Genomic DNA, 23,747 nt, shown 5'->3' on the forward strand with positions numbered 1-23,747 from the left:
GTGTGTGTGTGTGTGTGTGTGTGTGTGTGTGTGTGTGTGTGTGTGTGTGTGTGTGTGTGCGTGCGTGCGTGCGTGCGTGTGTGTCTGCTTGTGTGTGAGTATGTGAGTAGGCTATTTGTGTGTTTGTGTGTGTGTTTGTGAGTATGTGTATGTCTGCATGTGTGTGTGTCTGCGTGTGTGTGTCTGCACGTTTGTGTGTGTGGTGTGGGGATGGGTGGGGTATTAGGATGAGGATACCTTGACCAACAGACAAACAGGATGTGTGTGACGGCTGAGCCTTCCGGATTCTCTGTCGGCTCTTTGATTAGGTCTGATGGCTGAGCGCTGATTGCGGCCAGACTGCTGTTAATGGGATGCACAGGCTGTTGTGTTTTGATGAGGTTGATGACACACTGTGAGGAGGAGGACACACAATCATTTCAAACACCCCAGAAGAAGAAGAAGAAGAAGAAGAAGAAGAAGAAGAAGAAGAAGAAGAAGAAGGAGAAGAAAAAGAAGAATACATCAAGAGATGGCGGTTTAGAGAACAGAACAGAAGCACTCTCTCAGACGCATGAATCCTAACTAGCATGCTGATTGCCCATTTCCAACCTCATTAAAAATACTTGAAATACATGAAAGAGAGGTAGGGAAAGCGGTTGCGTTTCTCAATGAGGGACCGAAGAACAAACGACGGCGGGAAGAGCGGGGAAGCAGACGAACCGCTCGTAACGAGAGTCCGGTTTGTTTTGACAAGTCAATAAACGTTTCTAGAAATAAAGTGCAGAGGTCAATGCTTCTCTACGTCTCTTTATATTTATGGCGGGTGCACTCTCCCATCTGGTTAGTCCTCCCTCCCTCCCTCCCTCCCTCACCCACTCAACCACCCCCTCCATCATGGACGGAGTGGGTGGCATTCAGATATTGCACTCAACCCGGCGCGGTGTCGCAGAGCCGACCCGCTGATGGTTGGAGTCTGCGGGGGAGGGGCCGAGTTTGGGGGTGGGGTGGGGGGGGGGGTACATATCTTGCGTGTGTGTATTTTTTAAGTGAGATCTATGCACAGCCAGAGCTCAGTCTGTGTGAGTGTGTGTGTGTGTGTGTGTGTGTGTGTGTGTGTGTGTGTGTGTGTGTGTGTGTGTGTGTGTGTGTGTGTGTGTGTGTGTGTATTGTACCCAGGGCGAGAGGCCTGGCATATGCCGCTGTTTTTATGGCAAAGCGGCCTCCTCTTGCTCCCCCACGGCATCTGTTTTATGTGTGTGTGTGTGTGGGTGTGTGGGTGAGTGTGTGTGTGTGTGCACGCACGTGTGTAAGTGCTTTGTGAGGGGTGGGGGGCGTTCCCCTTTGCCCCATGCCTGCCTTTGTTTCACCATTTCCAGCTTGAGGCGGTGGTATCCGTGGAAACTGATTTGAATTTCAACCCAATTTAGGCCTGAATAAGAGAACGTTTGGGTGGAGTTGTTTGAGGCTTAAAAAATAAAATGAAAAAAGAGCAGATTTCTTGTTTTGTAAATGTGAGGGAACTTTCTGGAATTCATATTCCGGAGTCTGTTGAAAATGTAGTTGGTTGGCCAATTCTGTGTAAATATTAATACAGAGATTTGAAGCCGTCTAGCTTCCCCATTAATAACTGTGCTTTGGTTGCAAGAAACACAAGACACAGCCAAATGTGGTTTGTACGCATTTCATTATTTAAAAACACCTCAAAAATAATTTCCTTTTCCATTCACTAGCATCAAATTAAGAACAGTTGAGAAGAAATTAAAGTTTTATTCTTCAGAAGTTTGGTCCTTATAAATATGCATTATATACAAAATAAAATTATAAAACATATAAAGAACAGTTTTTCATATTTAAATTAAACTCTTCAAATAATCATCACTTTAAAAAAATTACATTATTGGTTCTGTATTTTTAATTTTGTGTGATAGGCAGGCAGTGGTGTGACAGTCTTGTTCGTGTTCAGTCTCTTCATATTTTTAGGTTGGGTTGCATAAAAATACCCATTTTGAATCCCTCTCTTCTTGGATCTTGCTGGCACAGCACCGACTATTGCGCTTCTGTGGTTTCCCCTCCGATTCGTTGATTAAAAAATAGTTCCCCCACCTCACCCCGCTGTTTTTTGTAGTGCAAATGATCCAAGAAGAGTCAAGGGCACGAATTTAGCATCAAACCCTCCCATACCCCATTCTTTTAAGGCTTCTAGTGAATTTGGGCTGCATACAATCTTTACTGATGCACGGAAAAGTCGGATCGTTCATTTGCTTTTTTGCGTGTGTTTGATTGACAAGTTGGATATTATTTCTCAGACGTTCAGAGCTCTAAGAGTTTGTACTGTCTGCGTTTCGTTCTTCGACGGGCGGGCGAGTGTTGCAAGTTTCCACCCCGAGTCTTGCATAGCACGCACAGCTGGTGGGAGCATGAGCATGGGATTCCCATCACCGGCACCTCCGTTTTGATTGGTTCAATGATTATCGCACAAGGCCAGTTCGACGACAAGGGGGGGCTGTATTATCCGTCTCCTCTTGCAGTCGTCAAGGAGTGATTCATTATTTGAACTGACGGCCCCAAAGTCAGAAAAGTCTGAGTCAGCCGGGCATCAAAGGCAGTCCAGGTCGCCGTTCCCACAAACAAGGCCACCTTCTTTTCTGTACATGTCTCTATATGTGACCACGCGGTTCCAGAGGAGAGAGTTCTCTGATGTGGTTCATGTCTGTGCCGCAGAGCAAACCGAAGGTTCTGCCAAGTTCCTCACTTCTCAAGTGTTCCAGAGCAGCACTTTTTGTCCAAAACAATCGGGAGCCTTTCTTCTCCTCATTTGTAAACAATCCAGAATGTGGTATTCTGACTCGATTGTGTGTTTCTTCCCACTCAAGGGCCGACTGGACTCCATGCTTTATACCTGAGGATGAACAGCAGAGGAAATGTGGGTTAAAAATCGGACTGTGTGCAGGTTGCAAACTGTATTTCATCTCTTCAAGCTAGCGTTCAGTCGGACGCAAAATGGTGCGTTGAAACCATTTCAGGCCGTTTACCAGAAAGTAAACCGAGTTTGCATTTCACTTTTAGAAATCAGGTCAACACATGGTCAAGACGAAGAACAGTCCTGTAATAGTGACCTTATGGAATAATCTACACAAAAGCTGGCTTCTCTCTGGAAACACTTCTGAAAAATGTCTGCATCACTTAAAAATGTAGGGAACATCTTATGTGCCGTAATGAATACATCAAAAAGACGGCCATCAACTATAATAGGCTCCAGCAGTGAGGTATGGCATGCCTACAATAGACTGATATGCTATAAAACGAAGCTATAAAAGTGCAGATGAAGACTTGGTTTATGGAGCCTACCTCGGTTGCGATGACGCACTCCCGTCGCTCCTCCGCTATAACAAACACCGACTGGTACATGGAGTCTCTGGGGGAGCATATCGCTGATATCCTACACTCTGGCTTTTCACTGCAAACACAAATCACACTGCGTTAAAACAAACTGGAAGCACATGGCACAGCAATGCATTCGACGCCCATGGAGGTTAGGAGCACACTGAGGCGCGCTAAAATGTTGGAACATAAACTACCCGCAACACGAATGTAAAGTGTTTTTGGGGGGATTTGGACGCAAGTCTGCTGGAGTAAATTGTTGACATGCAATCGTTTCATCAAAGGGATACATGACATGTGTACGTTGGCGACCTAGATTTGATGCTTTTCTGGAGAATTTTTTTCTTTCCCTCTCAATTTGCGTCTCTTTTTTTTTCCCTCTCAATTTGCGTCTCTCAGTGTGTTTTGCCTCGAGAGTTCAACAATGAATGCCTCATTCATTTTGGACGATATACAGCACTCGATGTCATAGTCAACAGAAAAAAACACACAGTCTGACTGCAGTTGAAATAAGGCTCAGGCTCTACAGCTACATTGACAGTCAGCAACTGGACCCAAACGGCATTCCTAAAAGGGTAAAATAATAAGAGCGGTTTCTTACCTGTACATTCGACTCAATGGCACTTTTTCTTCTAAACACTTGTCATAAATTAGACCTTTCCCCTCCTGCGACGAGTCCTCCTTGAACTCCTTGGCCTTCGAGCCGTACGTGTCCAAGTGATAGTTTTTACGGTTAAAGTTCGACTTCTCCGACTCGCAGTCCACCTCCAGACCCGCCTTCTGGTTGGTGTTTTTGAGTTGCGACGCCGGGATCAGGTTGTCCCGCTGGACGTTGGACAGGTTGTTCATGGTCTCCGTGTCTCCCCCGCCCTGCCGGGCCTGCCTGTGGACGTGCCTCATGGCCAGGCCCACCATGCACAGCAGCACCAGCAGCGCCACCAACCCCACGGCCAACACCACCGCCGCCCACGGGAAGCTATCCGGCCCGTGGTCAGGTCTGACCACGGGGAAGGTCACGGCGTCCGGGTACTCGCAGCGGGACCCCGCGAAGCCCGGCGGGCAGAGGCAGGCGGTGGGGGGCTTGCCCGGACCCCCTCCCCCGGTGCAGAGGCCGCCGTTGGCGCAGGGTCGAAGGGCGCACTCGTCCAGCAGCCGGTCGCAGTTGCGGCCGCCGTAGCCCGGGAGGCAGGCGCACTTGTAGTCGTTGGTGTGGTCCAGGCAGGTGCCGCCGTTGACGCAGGGGTTGTCGGCGCACTCGTTGACGTTGATCTCGCAGCGCTGGCCCGTGAAGCCCGCCCGACAGCTGCACACGCGCATGCCGCTGTGGATGACGCACAGCCCGCCTGCAGAGAACCAGGGCAGAACGTTAGGAAGTGGAGGGGACGATTGCTTTCGTCCTTAAGGGAGCCCCCGAAGCAAAGGGGCAGTCGTCTGTAATCGGGCGGACAACATCGCACAACATCGACCAGAGCTAATATTCGTCCTCTCAAATTGGTTCTTAGAACGCACAAAGCCTTTTCCCCACCCAACCCCCCCCACCCCCTACATAGGGTCTTCTCGAGCGCTCTCTATCGCTGGTGTCAACACTGTACGGCATTGTTCCCCCGGCACACACGAGAACAATCCCACTTCTTTCGGCTGTTTACAAAGCGAGAGAAATCGAGCCACGTAGGATATTTGTCCCCCTTTCATCAACAACCACTGCCAGTGGCCGCAGCAGCCACGACTACAATCTACTGGTGTAAGGGGCCCGAGTGTTTACACGCAGGACAATAGACACCAAGTTCCAACCGATTCCTGTTGTTGGACACTGCTTCCAGTTGCAGGAATTTGAAAAGGGGGGGTTGGGGAGAGAGAAGGGTTTGAGGGAGAAGTTCACACGCGTGGGTCGGCGGGAGAGGTGGCAGGAGGAGGAGGAGGAAGACGCTACCGTTGGCGCAGGGAAGCGAGGTGCACTTGTCCACCCTCTTTTCGCAGTTGAGTCCCGTATAGCCGTGGGGACACTCGCACACGTAGCTGCGGCCGTTGTCCTTCTCGCGGCACTGGCCGCCGTGGAAGCAAGAGGCGTCGCCGCACGTCAGGAGGCTGTGCTCGCAGTGGGAGCCCTCAAACCCGGGGAGGCAGGTGCACGTGTAGCCGCTATCCAGGTTCTGGAGAGGAAGAGGAAGAAGCAGGAGAAGCAGCAGAAGAAGAAGAACAACAAACAAGGGATTAGCGGCATGTTGCATCACAACAAACACCCTTATTCCCTCACTCCCATCATTCTAAATAAAGGATGATCTCATCTCATGATACACTATATCATCTATCACATTTCTTCCAATCCGATTGCCAACTCACTGTGCATATGCCTGCGTTCCTGCAGGGGTTGCTGTCACACTCCTGCATCTCCAGCTCACAGTTGACGCCTGTGAAGCCGGGCAGACAGGTACACGTGTAGCTGCCCTGGCCCGTGTTCATGCAGGTGGCTCCGTTCACACATGGCCGGTGATGTGTGCAGAAGTTCAAATCTAAAAAGGACGAAGGCCATGGGAGTTTTTCGTCAACACTGCCCGCACGGAAACAAAAAAAAGCAACAACCTCTGCTACACTCCTGGCTGGAGAGGTGGTTGGACTGTAAAGATCAAGTTTGCTGGGGGATGTATACCTTGGTCACAGAACAGGCCCCCCCAGCCCTCCTGGCAGTTGCACTGCCATGGCTGTTGGCAGGTCCCGTGCTTGCAGGCGGGGTATTTCTTGCACTCGTCGCAGAAGGGACCCTGCCAGCCTTCTCTGCAGCTGAAAGTGACATGGAAAAAGGAAGGTTTTGATTAAGTACCGGCTAATGCACGTCTCATTAGGGACAGCGGAACTGGCCTTCAGCGCCGCGTCTGAAATGACCACATTTGGTATCTGCAGGGTTGTTTGTTGATGTTTTCTATTAACTTGGCCGGCTAAACCACGCGAGGTCAATTATGTTAAACATTATATTAATCAAGTGAACAGGCAGAGTTGAGAAGGGCAATTTTTTAGAGTAAGCAGAAGCACTGTGCTTATGGTTTTAGGTGGTTGCCATTGATTAAGGGTAAGGGGTAACATCAATCCTTTCTCCACTTGCCACACTTTGTCGATGCTTTATTGCTATTGGTGGTATTTCACAAGCCATTACAGCCACATCCATTCCCACACATATCCACCCCGCTTATCATTACAAACTGCCGCTTGAAATTCTCCTAACAAAACATTGATTACATTTAGGCCCATATGTTTGGCTTCTTTATGTATGTCAGTATGGCAGTTAAATTGTATTTCATAATCTTCCCATCTTGTTGATTACAATTGGGCCTAGAGTATGTTGAAAACTACAAAAGTACTAAAATAACATTAACATTTGCACACAAACATAGTCAGTCAATACATATTTTGAGTTTTAATGTGACGCAATGAATAATGAATAACAACAAATGGGGGAAGTTCGTCAGTCCGGTCTATTGTTGGGGTGGTGTGTGGCTCAGTCCATACTGGAAGGTAATATTAAAATACAGTAAGGCTTTTGGGCATAACAACATGGTGGCCTCCTCTCATGTTTCCCAGGGTTATCAAATGCTTAGTGTGGGTGAGAAGCAAAACTGTGAAAACAACAGTGTGTGTGCGTGTGGGGCTTGGGATGCTCTTTTAACGGCAGTATGCATCCAGGCTGAGTGAGTAGGGGCATGGGAGCAGCTTTAGGGTGGTAAACATCTAAAGGGGTTTATCCTCAATTTGGGTCAGTTTTGGTCAGGGAGGGATGGATTTGTGTTTTAAAAAAAAAAGGGGGTCAAAATAGGATTCGGGAGGAATTTCTCACAGTGAATCCAATGAGTGATTGAGTGAGTGAGTGAGTGTTGAACAGAGAAGGCGAGATACGAAGAGAGAGCCAGGGTCGGAGATGATGAGGGGTCACTGTGTGCAGCCTATGGATCATGAGAAACTGAGAAATGAAAGAAACGCCGTGCGGAGCAGAATACCCATAGGAACAAACAAAAAAAAGAGATGTTTGAACTTGAACTCCCCGTGATGAATGTTCTGGGCATGAGAATAGCGGGATTTAGTGTTAAATCCTTAAAGCAGGGAAAAGATGGACTGAACGCAACAATGCATTTGAAAATCAATATGGAGTGATGGAGAAGTGCCAGCAGGGTCTTCCAATATGAATCCTGTGAAGCAATCATTCAATTTAAATGTTTTTTCTACTTACACACACTCTCCCGGTCTGGAACAGTTTCCATTCCTCTCACTGCAGCCATCCAGGCATATTGCTAAAGCACAAAGAAAAACAACAGCATAAGGTCATATAGTCTCACCGCCAAGGCATTTTCTTCCAGAATGAATATTGATAAAAGACTATCACTGAAAACTGAATTGCAAATACATTCAATCATTGTCTATTTCCATAAAAAAATATACAGACACGTTTTGAAGCATAGATTGGTTCATGGAGCCATCAGGGTGCCCAACACAGCTGTTTATTTCTACAAATAGCAATTGTGTACGTCGGGCTTATTCTATGGGGACAGTTGGACGCAGCCTCAAACCGCCACGACTTTCATCAAAGCCAAGGTATAACCGCGCGTTTGATCTGGACCTGCTGCGCACAGGTCCCAGCTGCCACCAGGAAGTCGGTTAGGGAGGTTTTCTCCTGTTTAGTGCACTGATTCTCAGAAGGAAGGCGACCGGCGGTGAATAAGCGGCCGGTTAGTCCCGAACAGATGCTTGCTCTCAATAGCAGACAGCTGTCATTCTTGTTGTTTGTGGTCTGCGCGAGAACCATATTTTGCAGCTGCCACGCCGCGCGTTCAACAATACGGCGACTGGAACGTCGGTGGCGCGTGGCGGATGATAATGCCGCGATTAACCTTGGCGCGTGCAGCCGCCAGGGCTATGAATGTCCGCTCGCGCTGGGATTATGTTACATGGCACGCGCACCAAGCGAGTTGTAGGTATAACAACAACTTTCTGGGGCTGGATAGAGAAAGCAAGACAGACTGTATGGGGGAGAGGCGTAATGAGAGTTTTAAAATGATTGGAGTCTGCACGACATTAAGACTAATTAGTCTTGTGTGAATGTATATTGTCTGTAGGCGTAGCCGACGATTGATGCGTCTATAATTGCAACACGTGAGCCCATCTGGTTAGAATTTGCCACAATCAAATGAGTACGTGCCAATTTCTCTTTCAGCACCGAGTGACATCGATGACGGATCCGCTGTCACCCTCCCCGGTCACGAATACCACATGGTAACTATTACTTTCACGGTTTCTCGTTCCAATCACCTCCTTGATTAATTTGTTTGAGTGAAAAGGGGCCTGCTCTCTTGTGATGCCAATTGGCGCCACCAGAACCACGATTCAGGCCGTCCTAATCCAATACATTCCGAGGTTTCACGATCCAGTCAGCTTAGTTTTATTTTTACAATAATAATATGGTTGGCAATGCTCAAACGTCTAAAATACAATTGCAACAGCCATGCAAACGGAGAAAGTGCCAATTATGCCACTCAAATTATACAATCATGCAGGAATGCAAAACGATTTCTAAAATTGATTTTTGACATCCAAAATTGCACATTAGCTATAGCATAAATCACTACATGGCCTCCATTCACAGCTTCCTGTGGTCCCGGCCTCTTAGAGAAGCAGGAAGGACTTTTTGTGGGGTGGATCCACATTTTCATCACAGAATAACCAAAGGTAAGGTTCTCTGTTCTCTCTGAGTTGACCATGACACACCATACAAGATTATTAGACTGCCACAAGTTCAACTAGGAGGACATCTTGTGTATGTTCTCCATCAAAAGACACAAGGCATCCATTTACATCACACAACTACACCAAACCTACATCAAAAATAAATATACAAATGTCACCACGACCCAACAAAACACCAAAGGTCACCCAAAGCAGAACGACTCAAGCCTCAAAACGAAACAGCAACCAGCTCAGTCTCAAGACCGAGTGCGGGCCAGTCAACCAGTCAACCAACCAGGAGGTGTGCTTACGTTCTTCACAGTATTTGCCCTTCCACCCTGCCATGCAGGACAGCTGTCCGTCACGGGTGCACGTGTAGTGGCCGAATCGGTCGTCCCGGGACATGCACTTCTTGGAGCAGCTCTCCCCGTAGTAGTTCTCTTGGCAGACAAAGCGGTAGGAGTAGCGGAGCTCTGTCTGCCTGCCAGACTGGGAGTCCTGGGACCACTCGCTGCCCACCCCCATCTGTCTCTGGATGGAGAAGAAGCTGATCAGCATGTCCGTGTTGTTGGTGTCTGGAGGGAAAACATGAAGAGATGGGGGTTGGATTTGAGTTAGAGGTGTCTCGTTTGGACTAGGGTATATATTCAGTCGCTTCATTAAAATGCTCACAGTCAACATACATGGATACTTTTTTTGAAGTATACCGTTCAAAAGAACAATCTTTGGTTTGAAATAAATCTGCTCTGATGAGTCAGTGCAGATTTGGACAGAAGATGAATTGAGTTGGAAATGTGCTTTCTTTCTTTCCACCGGCATTAAAACATTCCCAGGCATACCCCTCCCCCCTCCCCCCCCAAAAACACACACACACACACACACACACACACACACACACCTCTCCCCTTCCAAAGGGCGGAACGGCGTAAGGTGTAAAGTACAGGAAGATGTAGTCAGGGGCTTTTGGCAGGCAGCGTGTATTCTCACCAAAGCCCACGGTTCGTTCCCACGCCAAAAATAAACCAAAGGAAGTTCAATTGTATTGGAGTATGAGAATGAGAAAGGTGCTCCGGAGTTAACAAAGGGCAGCGCATGCCTCAAAACGTGTGAAACTACAACATATTTGCCAAATCGCATGCATCTTTTTTTTGGCTGACCGCGCAACTTTACATAGGCCTATGGTTGGCCGTAAAGTGAAGATATTTGTGCGATAGGGACGTTTGTGCCTTGAGTCAATTTAAACTGCAACCATACTGAAGAGCTCCCTCCTGTGGTCTGAAAGGTTTGCTTACCTATAGGCGCACTTTCTTGAGGCGAATGCCAGGCTTCAATGATCAGTGAAAACGAACCCTGAGGAGGTAACACATTGAGTTATTACAGAGGGCACATTATAACACACTTATAAAGTACATACAATAGGGTTAGTTGTCCTGATCTAGAGCCTTCTATTTCTGCATTTGTAATGTCCGATTAAAAGCAGATGGAGAATATAGTTTTATATTTTGATTAGAGTTGCATTTAATCAAAGCGGAGTAGCCTGTGGTAAACAGTTCCCCAGATTGAAATGAAAGACGTGGTCGCAATCCAATCCGTTTGATGAAAGAATTACCTAATGGTAATAATGGATTAGTCGAGCTGACCAATAACCCGGGCGCTACCAATGACACTGAGCTGCCCCCCTTTTATTTTGACTGCCTGCTCCAGCCAATACAATTCTACCAATGATTGCATTTCTTTCATTCTTACCGGCCATCCAAAGTTGACTTGCACTCGGATCGGAGTGGTAAACGTGCCGCTGTCCTTTGCGCTGAAAGAGTTGGTCCCCAGAACCGGTGTCATTTCGCTCCCAAAGATGCAGTCACCTGGCGAGACAACCGCCTGGTAGTTCTTCAAGCAAACTCTAAAGAAAGTCCTGCAGCTGGGTGTGCACGCGTTCCCGTTGGCCAGCATCGCTTTGTGATTCCTAAACTCATGGAGGTCGATCTCAAACACACCGGCACCGAATACCTACAAGAGAAGACAAACACACATTTAGGATACCGGGGCCGTTACGCATCAATATCCTCATTGACTATGGCCTCCCGTCTTTTTTTTCTTTTTTTTTTATCCATAAGGGACCTGAAACGGTGTGGTCAGGATGCGTATTCCTTGCCCCATAGGCCTACCTGTGTTATCAACGTGGTGCTGAACGCAACTGTAAAGGTAAACCAGGCTGCCATCCTCTTCGCTTCTCCTGGGCAGCCGCGTCACCACCCAACGAAGCCCGTATCACGGACAGCACAAACCCCCTTTTCCCCCAAAGAATGTACCCCAAAGAAGAAGAAGAAAAATAACTGCTAGTAATAATATACAGTGTAAATCCTTCTTCACTCCCGGGGAGTTTTTTCGATGCTCTTGATTTGTTGATGTGTCAAAAACGCAAAAAATAAATAAAGCAATATCCCCCAAGTTATCCAAAAGGTGAAAGGAAAACCCAATATCCAACAGCGGGCTCTCCCCCGTCAGCAGGCTTCTCGTCGCGTGCGCTGTATTCCACGGGGCGTCTTGCTGGGTTTTTGCGCGCGGTGGACCGCTTGTTTTGGTGCTGCCTGCTGCTCGCGCTGGTGCGTCAGTGTGTGCCTGGGTGGATACGAAACACTCGTCTCGATACTCGTGAATGAAACCCTCGTGCGTCTCCTCCCCGATATATAGACTCCGCGCGGCTCATTACATAAACTGTCAATCAGTATTTGACACCGCCCATTTTACATATTCAACCCCCCTTCTCTCCTGTACCCCCTCAACAATTATCTAGATGTGATACCTAGTGGCACGTTGCTGACTGATCACCGAGCCGTGATGTGATTATTAACAAACTGCAACATCTGGTCACTTTTCTTTCTTTATGTTTTTTTACGAGAGGTGCGCAAAAACGCATGGCGCGTGTTCTCATGGCAATATTGAAAAGGCAAACACCTAATATTACTCCTTGAATTAGACTCGTAATTTGAGGCCCATAAAATTTCATATATATACATATACACATTTTTTGTATATCTATGTAACCATCCAATTGATATAAGCAAGCTTATACTTCCAATTGTGCGTGTGTAGAAAAACGATAAAGAATAAAAAATAATACATTATATTGTTATTTTTTGTACATTTAGGTATAGACCTATCCGTGCCCCGTGAGTTTGGCTTTGCAAAATCAAATGGTTAATAACGGTTTACCTTTGCCTATGTAAGAATATATTACTTGACTATATACTGTTTTTTTCTGAATCTCATTTGACCACGAGATCCTTCTCTTAACTTGTAAATGAACGCCATTCTGTTTTCCCGGAATTCATTTCAGTGTCTTTGTGGCGCGTGCCGCGTGCTGCCACCCATGTCTCTCCAGTCCTGTGGCGGCGTGCCTCCTATTGTTGGGACGCGTGCCCCCTTTCTGCCTCCATACGGCTTTAATGTGCGGGACGGGAGACATAACTATTCAGCTGTATGCAAATGAGCTCTCTCTCTCTCTCTCTCTCTCTCTCTCTCTCTCTCTCTCTCTCTCTCTCTCTCTCTCTCTCTCTCTCTCTCTCGCTCTGTAGTTCATACGCACACACGCGCGCGCAAAAACGCTAAATCAGCTGCATTCGTAAAATGACACGGACTTTAATAAAAAACAGTCGTATTTCACACCTGACAGTTCATTTAGAGGGAGTCGTTTAACGGCTGATAGCCCATATGGAGATTTTAAATTGATTTAGCCTATTTCGCTCATGAATGTATTCGAATAAATGCATTATTCCAAAGAAAACCAAACAGAAACCTTCGACGGGTGAGTCGATGTGAGTTCTGATGAGTTTGGCTTGTCCTAATACGTGTTCCAATAATTAATTGCTCGCGCAGTTGTGCCAACATCCATGGGGTGCGTTTGATTTTCCGATTGGGTGTGTTTGTTATTCGATCACATGCAGCTTTATGCGCCCGTGCCTCTCATTCACCATCTGGTGGGGGGCCGTGCGGGCGCAGCGTTGTATCGCCGTCGCTGCATAGACACCAGTACGTTGTCTTATCCAAATTGTCTCTGGCACACTTGGTTGAACTTTAAGGACGCAATCAACTTCGTTTTATTATCATTTTTTATGGAGATTATTGCTCTTGATGACACACGTCCGTAAACACAGCCTCAACACGTAGCTTAGCCTATCCTATAAAGCAAATTGCACAATCGGTAAATAATAATCTTAGAATTATGCTTTTATTCGATTCATTTGTTGATACTATTCCTATTCATAGCCTACACTATAGGATTTGCAACATGGATATATATTAGTCTTTTCCATCAAAACCAAATACAAACCACCATTGTTGCAAACAGGCCTATTCGGTCTATAGTGACTCTTAAATCACTAACAAATCATATTTAGATTAAAAAAATCCATTATCCTTTGCAGGAACTCTTGTTGAACGCTGTGGGTCATCTTGTGTTGTTCTACGGTAGCCGTTTGTTTGCAGTTCATCTAGTTTTGTTCTACAGTAGCCGTGTGGTGTGGAGAGCGACAGCGGTTCTCAGCTATATTTGTGCAGTGTTTATATGAGTACGGCACGGCCGACCGTATGAATACTTTTCATATTGACACACCTGTTGGGCCTCTTATGCACAGACGGGCAAACAAAGACTCTTGTAGGCCAGTGGCTTTTAACCCATGGCTCTCTTGTCCATTGTCCCAGTGGTGGACATTCACAATAGTATGTTATGGCCATATTAGGAGTTCTTACAATTTGTTGTTATTTTGTATGTTTGAAGGTAAGCTTTGGATCAATACAAGAGTGCAAGAGACAGATTACGTGAAGTGAGCCAGCCTGTAATGTGGATCGGCATAACTCATAATGGAGGGTCATGGGTCGCCCTGACAGATTGCCCTCCAGGTGTTCAGGTTTGCCTTATTTCATTGGCCCTATTGCCGATAATGGTTTATAAGGCCCCATATAACCGCTTATCTTGTTTCAGAGCCATATGTGCTTGGCCAGGCTGAGCTGAAACTTAACATAAATGTTAAGTTTCAGATCGCTGTTTATTGTGGGCTAAGCAAGCCAGCGCAGCTTGTAACTTAAAAATCATCGCATTTACTGGAAACGCAATGCTGATGATGAGTGAGAGAGATGATGAGTTATAGCACCCGAGGTCTTCTATATTTGACCTCTCAAATAGTCCCCCATAAATAAAAGGAAAAAGGACATTTTGGAATGGTCACAACACAAAACATTTTTGTCTTCAGCGGGAGCTCAGTCAAGCTTAGCCGAGTTTAGGGAAGATTTAAGTGGCTGTCAACACTCAGGGTGTTGTGGTGTTGTTGAAGCATTCTTCCACTAACCCCCCCACCCCCTCTACTAAAACGGCATTGTAGTATTCTTACACTCTTATGTTATGCCAGGCGGCAACAAGGGAGCCCTAAATAAACCGAGCGATGGTTTGAGCTGGGCTGTCGTTCAGAGCGTCCAGCGAGAGGAGCCTGCCTCTGGCTCAGCGCTCTGCGTTCTCCAGTGGCTCAGCGGGGGGGCCTACGGGCCAGACTGTAGTTCCTCTTCTGCAGCTTCCTGCTTTGATGTTTTCGTCTGTGTTTGGTCTATGTGTGTGTGTGTGTGTGTGTGTGTGTGTGTGTGTGTGTGTGTGTGTGTGTGTGTGTGTGTGTGTGTGTGTGTGTGTGTGTGTGTGTGTGTGTGTGTGGAGGGTGGGCTGGGGGGATATTTTAATGTGTGCGTTGTGTGTGTGTTTGTGTGTGAGTGAGAGTCTGTAAAAGAGAGACAGAGAGAGAGAGAGAGAGAGAGAGTGTGTGAGAGAGAAAGCTTGTGTGTGTCAAAGAGTGTGTTTGTGTTTTTATCTGTGTGTATTTTAAATGTCCCTTTATGTATGCATGCGTGTGTGTGTGTGTGTGTGTGTGTGTGTGTGTGTGTGTGTGTGTGTGTGTGTGTGTGTGTGTGTGTGTGTGTGTGTGTGTGTGTGTGTGTGTGTGTGTGTGTGTGTGTGTGTGTGTGTGTGTGTGTGTGTGTGTGTGTGCGCGCGCGCGTGCGTATAAGTGTGAGACAGCAAGAGAGGGTGTATATGTCTCCTCAGCTTCCTGGTACAGACATAGGTGTCACAAAGGTCAAGTCCAGTTCTGCACATTTGATTTGTGGCTGGTCAGTTGCTTTGTGGGCTTTAGGTGCGCTATAAAACCCTAGTTCCTGTTCTCATTATTAATCGGAGCCGGTTCTCACGGCCGACCCTTCATCTCTTGACAAGGAAGTGTAAACAGGTTGCTTGCTTTTGGAATGAACCCTGGAATATCTATTGTTTTCCACAGAATGCAGGGAATGCAGATGCTTCCAACAAAATGGTGAATTTATCTTTCATCAGCTCCGGATGCGACTTGTGTGAGAAAGGGAAAATGACGACAGACAATTATGTTTTGATAATTCCACCACACACTTAGAATCAAAGGATGTGTTCTCTGATGCTGTTTCAATTTGTGTTTGAACTTTTACTTCACTTGTTAATGTGTAGAAAGAAGGAAAAGAACGAAAGCTATAAAAGCCTAATGAATGTGGCAGACAGCATCCAGACCGTTGATGACTGCACATGGTACAAATTCAGCCTTGACACCCGATACGTCTTACACAAACTTCTGAAAGCATGTTACGAGGAGTGTGTAATTTGTAACAGCTTCAACCTCAACCTGTGTGCCGATCAACTTACTTGAATGAGGCCTTTCCGCAAGCTCATATTCAGCCAATCCAGCCCTACCCATGGATAGGCCGCCTGTTTAATTGATCTATACAGTACATGCTAGCCACGCAGCTATTCTCAGCTTCCCACTTAGTTCAGCGAATGTTGGGAATCCAGCCTGGCTCTCATCATAAAAGTATTGTAAATCATGCTTTAAATGATGCAGAGGGGCAATGAGTTTTGCGAGGGATGGACATTGACCTCCGTGCGGGTTCAGAGCTAGGCTATAGGGCACTGGGTCGCTATGTAGCGCACCTGAAAGTACTGTAAAAGCAGTCGCCAGCAGCCCACATCAAATGAAGTCACTTATTAGACGTGAGTCCCTCTGGAGTTGCCATTAGCTCTGGTTATTGGAGCAGGACATGGGCTGGTAGGAAAGGGCTGCTCAGAAATGTAGGCCACATTTTTTGCAGTGGAACTGAAGAATGTGGTAATTTTAGAAATGTATCTCGGATATATCAAATGTGTCTCCATGTAGATCACTCTAAGAAAAGTGATACCGGAGTAGAGATACAGCACGCGGCATCAATACCAGTCCCCTGTTTTAATTCATATCATCCAACCAAGCTGTGTAGGGGAATAAAGGTCCGATCAAGAGTATGACATCTCATTTATTTTTTTATTTTTTTATAGTGATAAAAACATGACGTATGTCGTAGTTCACGGCCCTCTTGACGATCCCTCCAACCGTTGTCTGTTTTGGAACTTTGCTTCCATTCGGTCTGCCTCCGTATTTTTACTACAAACAGACGTGTACTAGCGGTGACCTAACCTTTTGGAGGACAACAGTGGAAACATGAACCTGCTCCCCTGTCCCGTAGACTGTCAAGAAGGTGACGACATCATCGTCATGATCATCACCACCGCCATGGCGTTACATTTTTCCATGATCTGCGTACACTGTGTGTGTTTCCTCGTAAAGATGGGGCGGAAACATAGGCTATATGTTTTAGCTTTGAGCTCACATTAGTTGGTTGATCTCTTAATAAGGGACAAAATGGTGGATTTGTGCCATGGAAGATGGTATTTATGCTGGGAAAGTGAAGGTTAATTGTTTGTCATTTTCAGGATATGTCGTTTAGAGGTACATTGACTATTGGAGAGAGAAACAAACTAGTTCAGGAATGAGTCCTGACTTTACATCCTATAACGTATACTGTGCAGATTACATAAACTGTCTGCCTTCAAAACCTTTTGATTCTGGTAGCCATGGAAACTAGCCATGTCTATGGTTTCTATTTTAAAGAGTAGCTCCTTACATGAGTGAAAAGCCCTGCTCGTCTCATTCAATAGGTACACCATATGTTAATTTCTTCATTCAGGTTCGTTCAGTTGAGGGAAAGAACTCATAATAACTCATAGTGTCTTCTATAATAATTTAGAAGACACTGGATATTTATTTGGGATTAGTACAATTTCTCTCCCAATTATTATTTTTTTACCACCAAAGATATAGTTAACATCAACCTCTTCCATTTGTTCACCGTTGATTAGCACGATTCTCTATTTCCCTCAGCCAACACATTTTTGGAATTGCAAAAGGACAACACACCCTTTAGTTTATTTTTACCGTCGTTTTAAAGTCCCAGAGTTATCGTTGGTATTCCTTTGATACACAGTTATGTCCATCAGCCACCAGACCAGTAAACAATAGCACCCCTGTCCCAGTGGATTGATGCCACAAATACAAATGTTTGGGAGTGAGAGTAGAGTGGGTGTGTACAAAGTCTCCCTAAAGCCTCGACCACAATGAGATTAGTGTCGGTTGGCAGCATTAATCCCACTTGCCCCTCAGCGGTACCATGCTGGCCCACCCTCAGTTAAGGGAAAACACCAAAGGGAGCTTGGATCCAGCGAGACAACAGTGGGACTTAACCAAATAATGGATTCATCAGATTTAGCTTGAGGAGGGGAATAGACGCCCTTTCCTAGAGGAGCTTTCCCAATGTAATAAATATCAACAGACTCCGGGACATCCGTAGCCAAATAGCCGCGGCTAGCCAAATGAGATCGTCTGAGTGATACACAGTGATGAGGAAATAATTATTGGAGGGTATTGTATAAAATATTTTCCATCTCTGGGGGTAGACGCCTTAATAGACTTAATAAGTAAATTCTTTTGAAAACCAAATCAATGTCGAATTCAGATAAATATTAAGCAGTAATAGCTCTGGACCTCTTAAACTTATTTCCCCAGACTGGCATAGGCCATTGGGAAATGTTCAGGTTTTGTAGGTTCTCTGTGCATTCAAAGAAGCCAAGCCCACACATGAAAACAACTGTCTCTGTGGAAGGCAACAGCTCAGCAGTTTTCTGCCGAAGCCACTTTGGCCTCCCTGCTCTGCTAAACCTCATTTCTGCCCACTGATTCCCCAGCAGAGACGTCCCCTGTCTCCCGTCGCCTCCCGTCCCCTCCCTTCCCCTCTAACGTTGGTACGATCCAAAAGCCTGGCGGTTTGTTTGCTTGGGAAAGGAGAATATCCTCTGAGGTCAAGTCAAACAGGATGTGTTGGAGTGTGGTCCTTCGCTCCCATTGGCTCTTTGTAATACCATCACGGAGAGGCTAGAACACACACACATGCACACTCATGTTGTTCAGCTCAACAAGTATATAGTTGCTTATACACACACACACACACACACACACACACACACACACACACACACACACACACACACACACACACACACACACACACACACACACACACACACACACACACACACACACACACACACACACACGCGCGCACCCACACATACATCCACACTCATACTGTACAGTTCAAACAGTTGCTTATAAACATACCAACACACACAAACCCTCAGTTTTTGTGAAATCTCTGTCCAACAGCCTATCCAGTTGTATTTACCCTAAACGATGGGGCCTTTGATTAAAGCCTCGTGCCGGGAGCAGCCTTGTTTGAATTAGCGTTGCATTGGAAAATGTCAAACTCCAAAACTAATAAACAGAAAGTGAAGCGGAGGAAGATAGCGCTCGGTGAAAGCTGATGCAGGACAAGCCAAACAGAGGAGGAGCTCAGCAGAAAGGCAGCGGTGAGTGTGGCCAGACGAACTCGCTGGACCTATCAGTGTGTTCTCAGCCCAATACGTCCAATGGAGAGGGACCATGAGAGTCGGGGTCGTTGAATGAGCTTTTTCGGTTTTTCAGAATGCCCCACTAATTATTAGTGTCTCTCAGAATAATCTCGTCACTGCGCTTCTGGCGGTATGGTATAAACCAAGGAACCACATGTATTTAAATTGTTGTTCCTCATCATCGAAGTATGGCCTGGATTCGTTATTTTGCATGGGGAAGACCACAGATATTTGAACGCTTCATAGAGAACTGATTTTGTGGCAGCTCTGATACTGTACAGTGAAAGGCGATGTAATGATATTGAGCAGTGAGCCACACATGAATGATAATCAAGGGTTTCACCTGTTTCCGTGCTCTCTTCACGGAGGGCAGTCACACAGGAGCCATCCACCGTCAGAACACCTGATGGCATAACAGTGGTCACATGGGCCCCGTCGTGTGCTGAAGCACACCATGAGATGGCTTTACGTAGTTGGCTAATTTCCACCTCCTATCGTCATCCAATCATGAATGAAAGTGCACTGTTGGTTTTTTGAAGTCCTGATCTTCCACCTACAGTTTTTTCTGCATGGTTTACTCTTTTAAAATGTTCACGGAATATTAAACGTAAAGCTTTTCTAACGCATCAGAAAACTGAAATCCGACTGGCACATTGAGTGAAGGTAGTGAATGGATGTTTTTATTGTGTTTTTTTTGTGGTGCCTCAAAGTCTCACCATTAACCCTTTCATGGATAGGGGTTTGATTTCCATTCGGTGCATTCACTCATAGTATGTCAATTACCTGGGAAAACCCAAGTGACACGGAATCCCATTGACCTTCAATGGGAAGTTTATATTCACGTGTTCAATCTAACGGCGTGGTCTTGTCAGGGATGTTGGTGTTTTCATTTAGGTCAGGTATAGCGAGGTTGAATCATGCCCTTTATGGCACGCTGTAGTTTCCATTGAGGTACCCATATCGTGTGCCTGTTAAATCCAGCTCATGATGTCATTGTCAGGGGAATGACATTTAAAGGTGATCTCTTTGTGGAAGATTAGGACAAATGTCAAGGTGGATGTTTGGATTACTCAAACCACATGAAGGCTTAAAACTTTACAGAAAATAATTACCAAAAAGTGGTATTTGGAAGCAGGGGTCCAACTCGGTGTCAAGGACGAGCAGGAAGAGGATGTGTTATTTGGGGGTTCTGGTCAGTTAGTGCACCCTAATAGGAGACCATTGGCTAGATAATTCAATCAATTAGGAAGCAGAGGTCAGAGGAAATGACCTGGGGGGTCACAGATCAGCATCCTCTACCCACAGGATGGCCTCTCTCATCACTGCGCACCCTGTCACCATGACGATCGGCCGCGACCTCCTGACCTCAGCAGCCTAGGAGACCTTTTGACCTTGCGTGTCTGAGGTTCCCCAATATATGTCTTCAGATGACTCACTGGGCTCGTCACTCTAGCTTTTCTGCGTGACTCCTCATTTTATTCATCCAGTAGAGCCCAAAATAAATCCCAAAGTGTGTTTCCCGTAACAAGGACGGGCAACATATCACTTGAAAGTGTCTGTTTTGTTGGTGACTGCGGAGCAAGGAACCCTAATACACAGAGCTATAGGAAGCTTTTTCGAAACCAGAACGGAGACTGCGGAAGCCAAGGGGCAAAAAACCCTACTAAGTGTAGCAACAAGGACTGAGCCCCATCCTGTACGGGCGATGTATACCAAACGCTGAAACTTAACTGGATGGACAGCGTCCCTGGTTATTGGCCGGGGGCTAAGGCAGCAACTCGCGCAAAGCACAAATTTAGGCCAATCGGAAACTTTCACAATTGCAGGTGTTGAGTGAGTGTTTGGGAAACGGCGATCGGCCAAGGCGCAGTGTTGCCATGGCTTTAATCTGCCCTCAGGGGACGGCTGAGGGAGCTGGAGACCTGGAGAGCTTCCACATCACAGGGGTCGTGTAAAAGTAAGAGCAGTTTAGTAAGATCGCGAGAGTAGAAAGTAGGCTTGTGTATGCGTGCACGTGTGTAGTGTATGTGGAGGGTTTGGATGGAGAAGGAGTGGATTGATGTTTCTGTTTATCTGTGGAGATAGTCACAAGGTATTTTTGGATGGCCACTGTTGTTTCCTCCATAAATTCCAGGTTCCGGCTGTTTTTCCCTCTCCTTGTTCCCAGCCTATGAATGCCTGTCCGCTTCCTCTCTGTCCTTCCTATTCTCAGCCTCTGATTGCTTAAAAGTGGGGGATGTCTTTTTTTGATGTGTGTGTGTGTGTGTGTGTGTGTGTGTGTGTGTGTGTGTGTGTGTGTGTGTGTGTGTGTGTGTGTGTGTGTGTGTGTGTGTGTGTGTGTGTGTGTGTGTGTGTGTGTGTGTGTGTGTGTGTGTGTGTTTGTGGGGGGGGGGGGGGGGGGGGTTTGTGTGTGTGTGTGTGTGTGTGAGAGAGCGCTATGGAACATGTTAGGAAGAATATGCATTGAGTGTCATTGTGTACATTTGGGATTCTGGGGTTGATTGATTTTCTTTCATTGTAGAGTAAACCAATATGCAAGGGTGCGTGTGTGTGTGTGTGTGTGTGTGTGTGTGTGTGTGTGTGTGTGTGTGTGTGTGTGTGTGTGTGTGTGTGTGTGTGTGTGTGTGTGTGTGTGTGTGTGTGTGTGTGTGTGTTTGATGTGTGGGTGTGTTTGTGTGCGTGTGTTTGTGTGTGTGTGCACGTGTGCAGAGAGTGGAGGATGTAACCATTAAAGGGATCATCATGTCAACTGTTCCCCAAGTTCTTCTTTCTCTGACCCAGATGGCCATGAGAGGATTGTGTGTATGCGTGTGTGTGTTTTTCTTTGTGTACATGCACCGATTTGTGTATGCGTGTATGTGTGCATGCACATGTGTGTGTGTGTGTGTGTGTGTGTGTGCAGGTGGGTGTGCACGTATGTGTGTGTGCGTGTGTAGGTTGTGTGTGTGTGTGTGTGTGTGTGTGTGTGTGTGTGTGTGTGTGTAGGTTGTGTGCGTGTGTGTATGAATAGGCTGACTCTATACCCTACATGATCCTAACAGCCCACTCCAGACAGATGGATCTGCATTCTAAGTCACTTCTGAATCTTGTCGCAGATGTTTCTATCCATCTATTGTTCTGCATTTTGGTTTTTCTAACAAATGTTAGTAAGTACACACTGCCAACATGTTTTAAGATATTTGAACTGATATATTGGGCCTAGTTTTATAGGTCCTAACGCAAGTATTATTTGTATTAGTAAAAAAATAATTTTATTTCTACTCAAGAGGTTCTCCCATCGTGTTTGTGAAACCGAATGGATAGTTCATCCCTCCATGTTTGTTTGACCTTGGACCCCGACTGCTTGATGTTATGGTAAACATTCTAAAGAATCACGTCCTTCACAGTGCTGCGCGGGGGTACACTTCCTTCCCCGAGTTGTGCACTCGGATGTGGATGCTTGCTGCATTCGTACGGCCATTTTGCTGTTTAACATGAGGGAAAAAAATACACATTTTGAATTAACCCTGCAAACACTACAATGTATTGTCCTGTCCGACCACACAATTCGTTTTTTGAATGCAATTTTAACATACAAAATTAATTTATATTTACTTACTTATGAAAACCATGATCTATATTTTTTTATATATATGTAGTATATTTATATATTTTTTTAATAAATATTGTTTTATATTAAGAATATTTAATCTATGATAATATTCCTCATTGTTACGCATAATAAGTAGGATGTCAAATTCTTACTTGAAGAGTACAGTAGGTCAAAGTTGATGACGTGTTTGTGTTTGTGTGTCATGTGGTCGTTTGGAGGGGGGGAGCTGCTCAGTGTTGACATGAAAATAAAGGCACACTGCGGCCTGCTCCACTGTTTACTGCACAACACCCAACCTCAACCAGCGCCATATTGGATTCTGCCTCCGTCTGCACTTTCGTAGCTTAACTGCCAAGTTACATTGCAGAATGTGAAGTGTAAACACGCAAACTCTCATTCGCCAACACACACACACAGACACATACATCCACAGACACACACACACACACACACACACACACACACACACACACACACACACACACACACACACACGCATACACACACACACGCATACATGCATGCAGATACACACACAGACACAGATACACACACACACACACACACACACACACACACACACACACACAGTCACACACTCGCATACGGCAACAGACACACAGTACCGAGGAAAGTTTTCACATATATACACCGATTTATACGCGTTCACACATACTCACGATAAACTACAGATAAACTATGTCTCATCACAATTGCTTGCTCGCTACAGACTGCTGTAAACTGTCTTTTTTTTGGGGCTCCTCATTAATCATGGGATGACATTAGACCACGTCGGAGCATACTAAGGCCCCGTCCACACGAAGCCGATTTCATGGCGAAACCGCAAAGGTCTTGTACGGTTCGGCCTTCCGTCCACACGAAGCCGGCGAATCCGCTGACCGAAACCGCAAACTTCTGAAACCACCCTCGGAGGTGGTTTCAAATCTACCCGGTTTCGTTTTGGATTCGTGTGGACGCCTGAAACCGACTGAAACCGTAAACCATGACGTCATCGCCCCACCCCTCGACCCTCTAGCCAATGACTGTTAAGCCCGCGGAGTCTCAGAACTCACAACAACAAGGATTTCTGTAGCAGAAGCAGCGCTCCTTATAGGCCTGGAAAGTGTACTACAGCGTTTCTACAGATCTACCCGGTTTCGCTTGGCTTCGTCTTTACGGAGATACTGCGAAACCGGATAGATCGAAACCGTAACGGCTTCGCCTGTTTCGGCTTTGTGTGGACGGGGCCTA

The 23,747-nt window shown here is 46.1% G+C and overlaps 1 protein-coding gene and 1 long non-coding RNA gene across 2 annotated transcripts; one reads left to right on the top strand and one right to left on the bottom strand.

The window, feature by feature from the left end:
- Nucleotides 1-1,647: 1,647 nt before the first annotated feature.
- On the bottom strand, nucleotides 1,648-11,374 carry dll4 (delta-like 4 (Drosophila)). The gene is made up of 11 exons (XM_060041510.1): nucleotides 11,235-11,374; nucleotides 10,816-11,076; nucleotides 10,362-10,419; nucleotides 9,381-9,644; nucleotides 7,580-7,640; nucleotides 6,011-6,141; nucleotides 5,704-5,873; nucleotides 5,294-5,513; nucleotides 3,965-4,706; nucleotides 3,331-3,439; nucleotides 1,648-2,881 (listed from the first exon to the last, which is right to left on the bottom strand). The coding sequence occupies exons 1-11, from the start codon at nucleotides 11,286-11,288 to the stop codon at nucleotides 2,876-2,878; spliced, it is 2,076 nt and encodes a 691-aa protein (XP_059897493.1). The 5' UTR covers nucleotides 11,289-11,374; the 3' UTR covers nucleotides 1,648-2,875.
- LOC132449717 (uncharacterized) lies at nucleotides 8,351-11,272 on the top strand. The gene is made up of 3 exons (XR_009523641.1): nucleotides 8,351-8,619; nucleotides 8,990-9,072; nucleotides 11,184-11,272. It is a non-coding gene; the product is annotated as an uncharacterized LOC132449717 (long non-coding RNA).
- Nucleotides 11,375-23,747: the final 12,373 nt, after the last annotated feature.

This window comes from Gadus macrocephalus, chromosome 21 (genome assembly GCF_031168955.1).
Source record: "Gadus macrocephalus chromosome 21, ASM3116895v1".
NCBI lineage: Eukaryota > Metazoa > Chordata > Actinopteri > Gadiformes > Gadidae > Gadus > Gadus macrocephalus.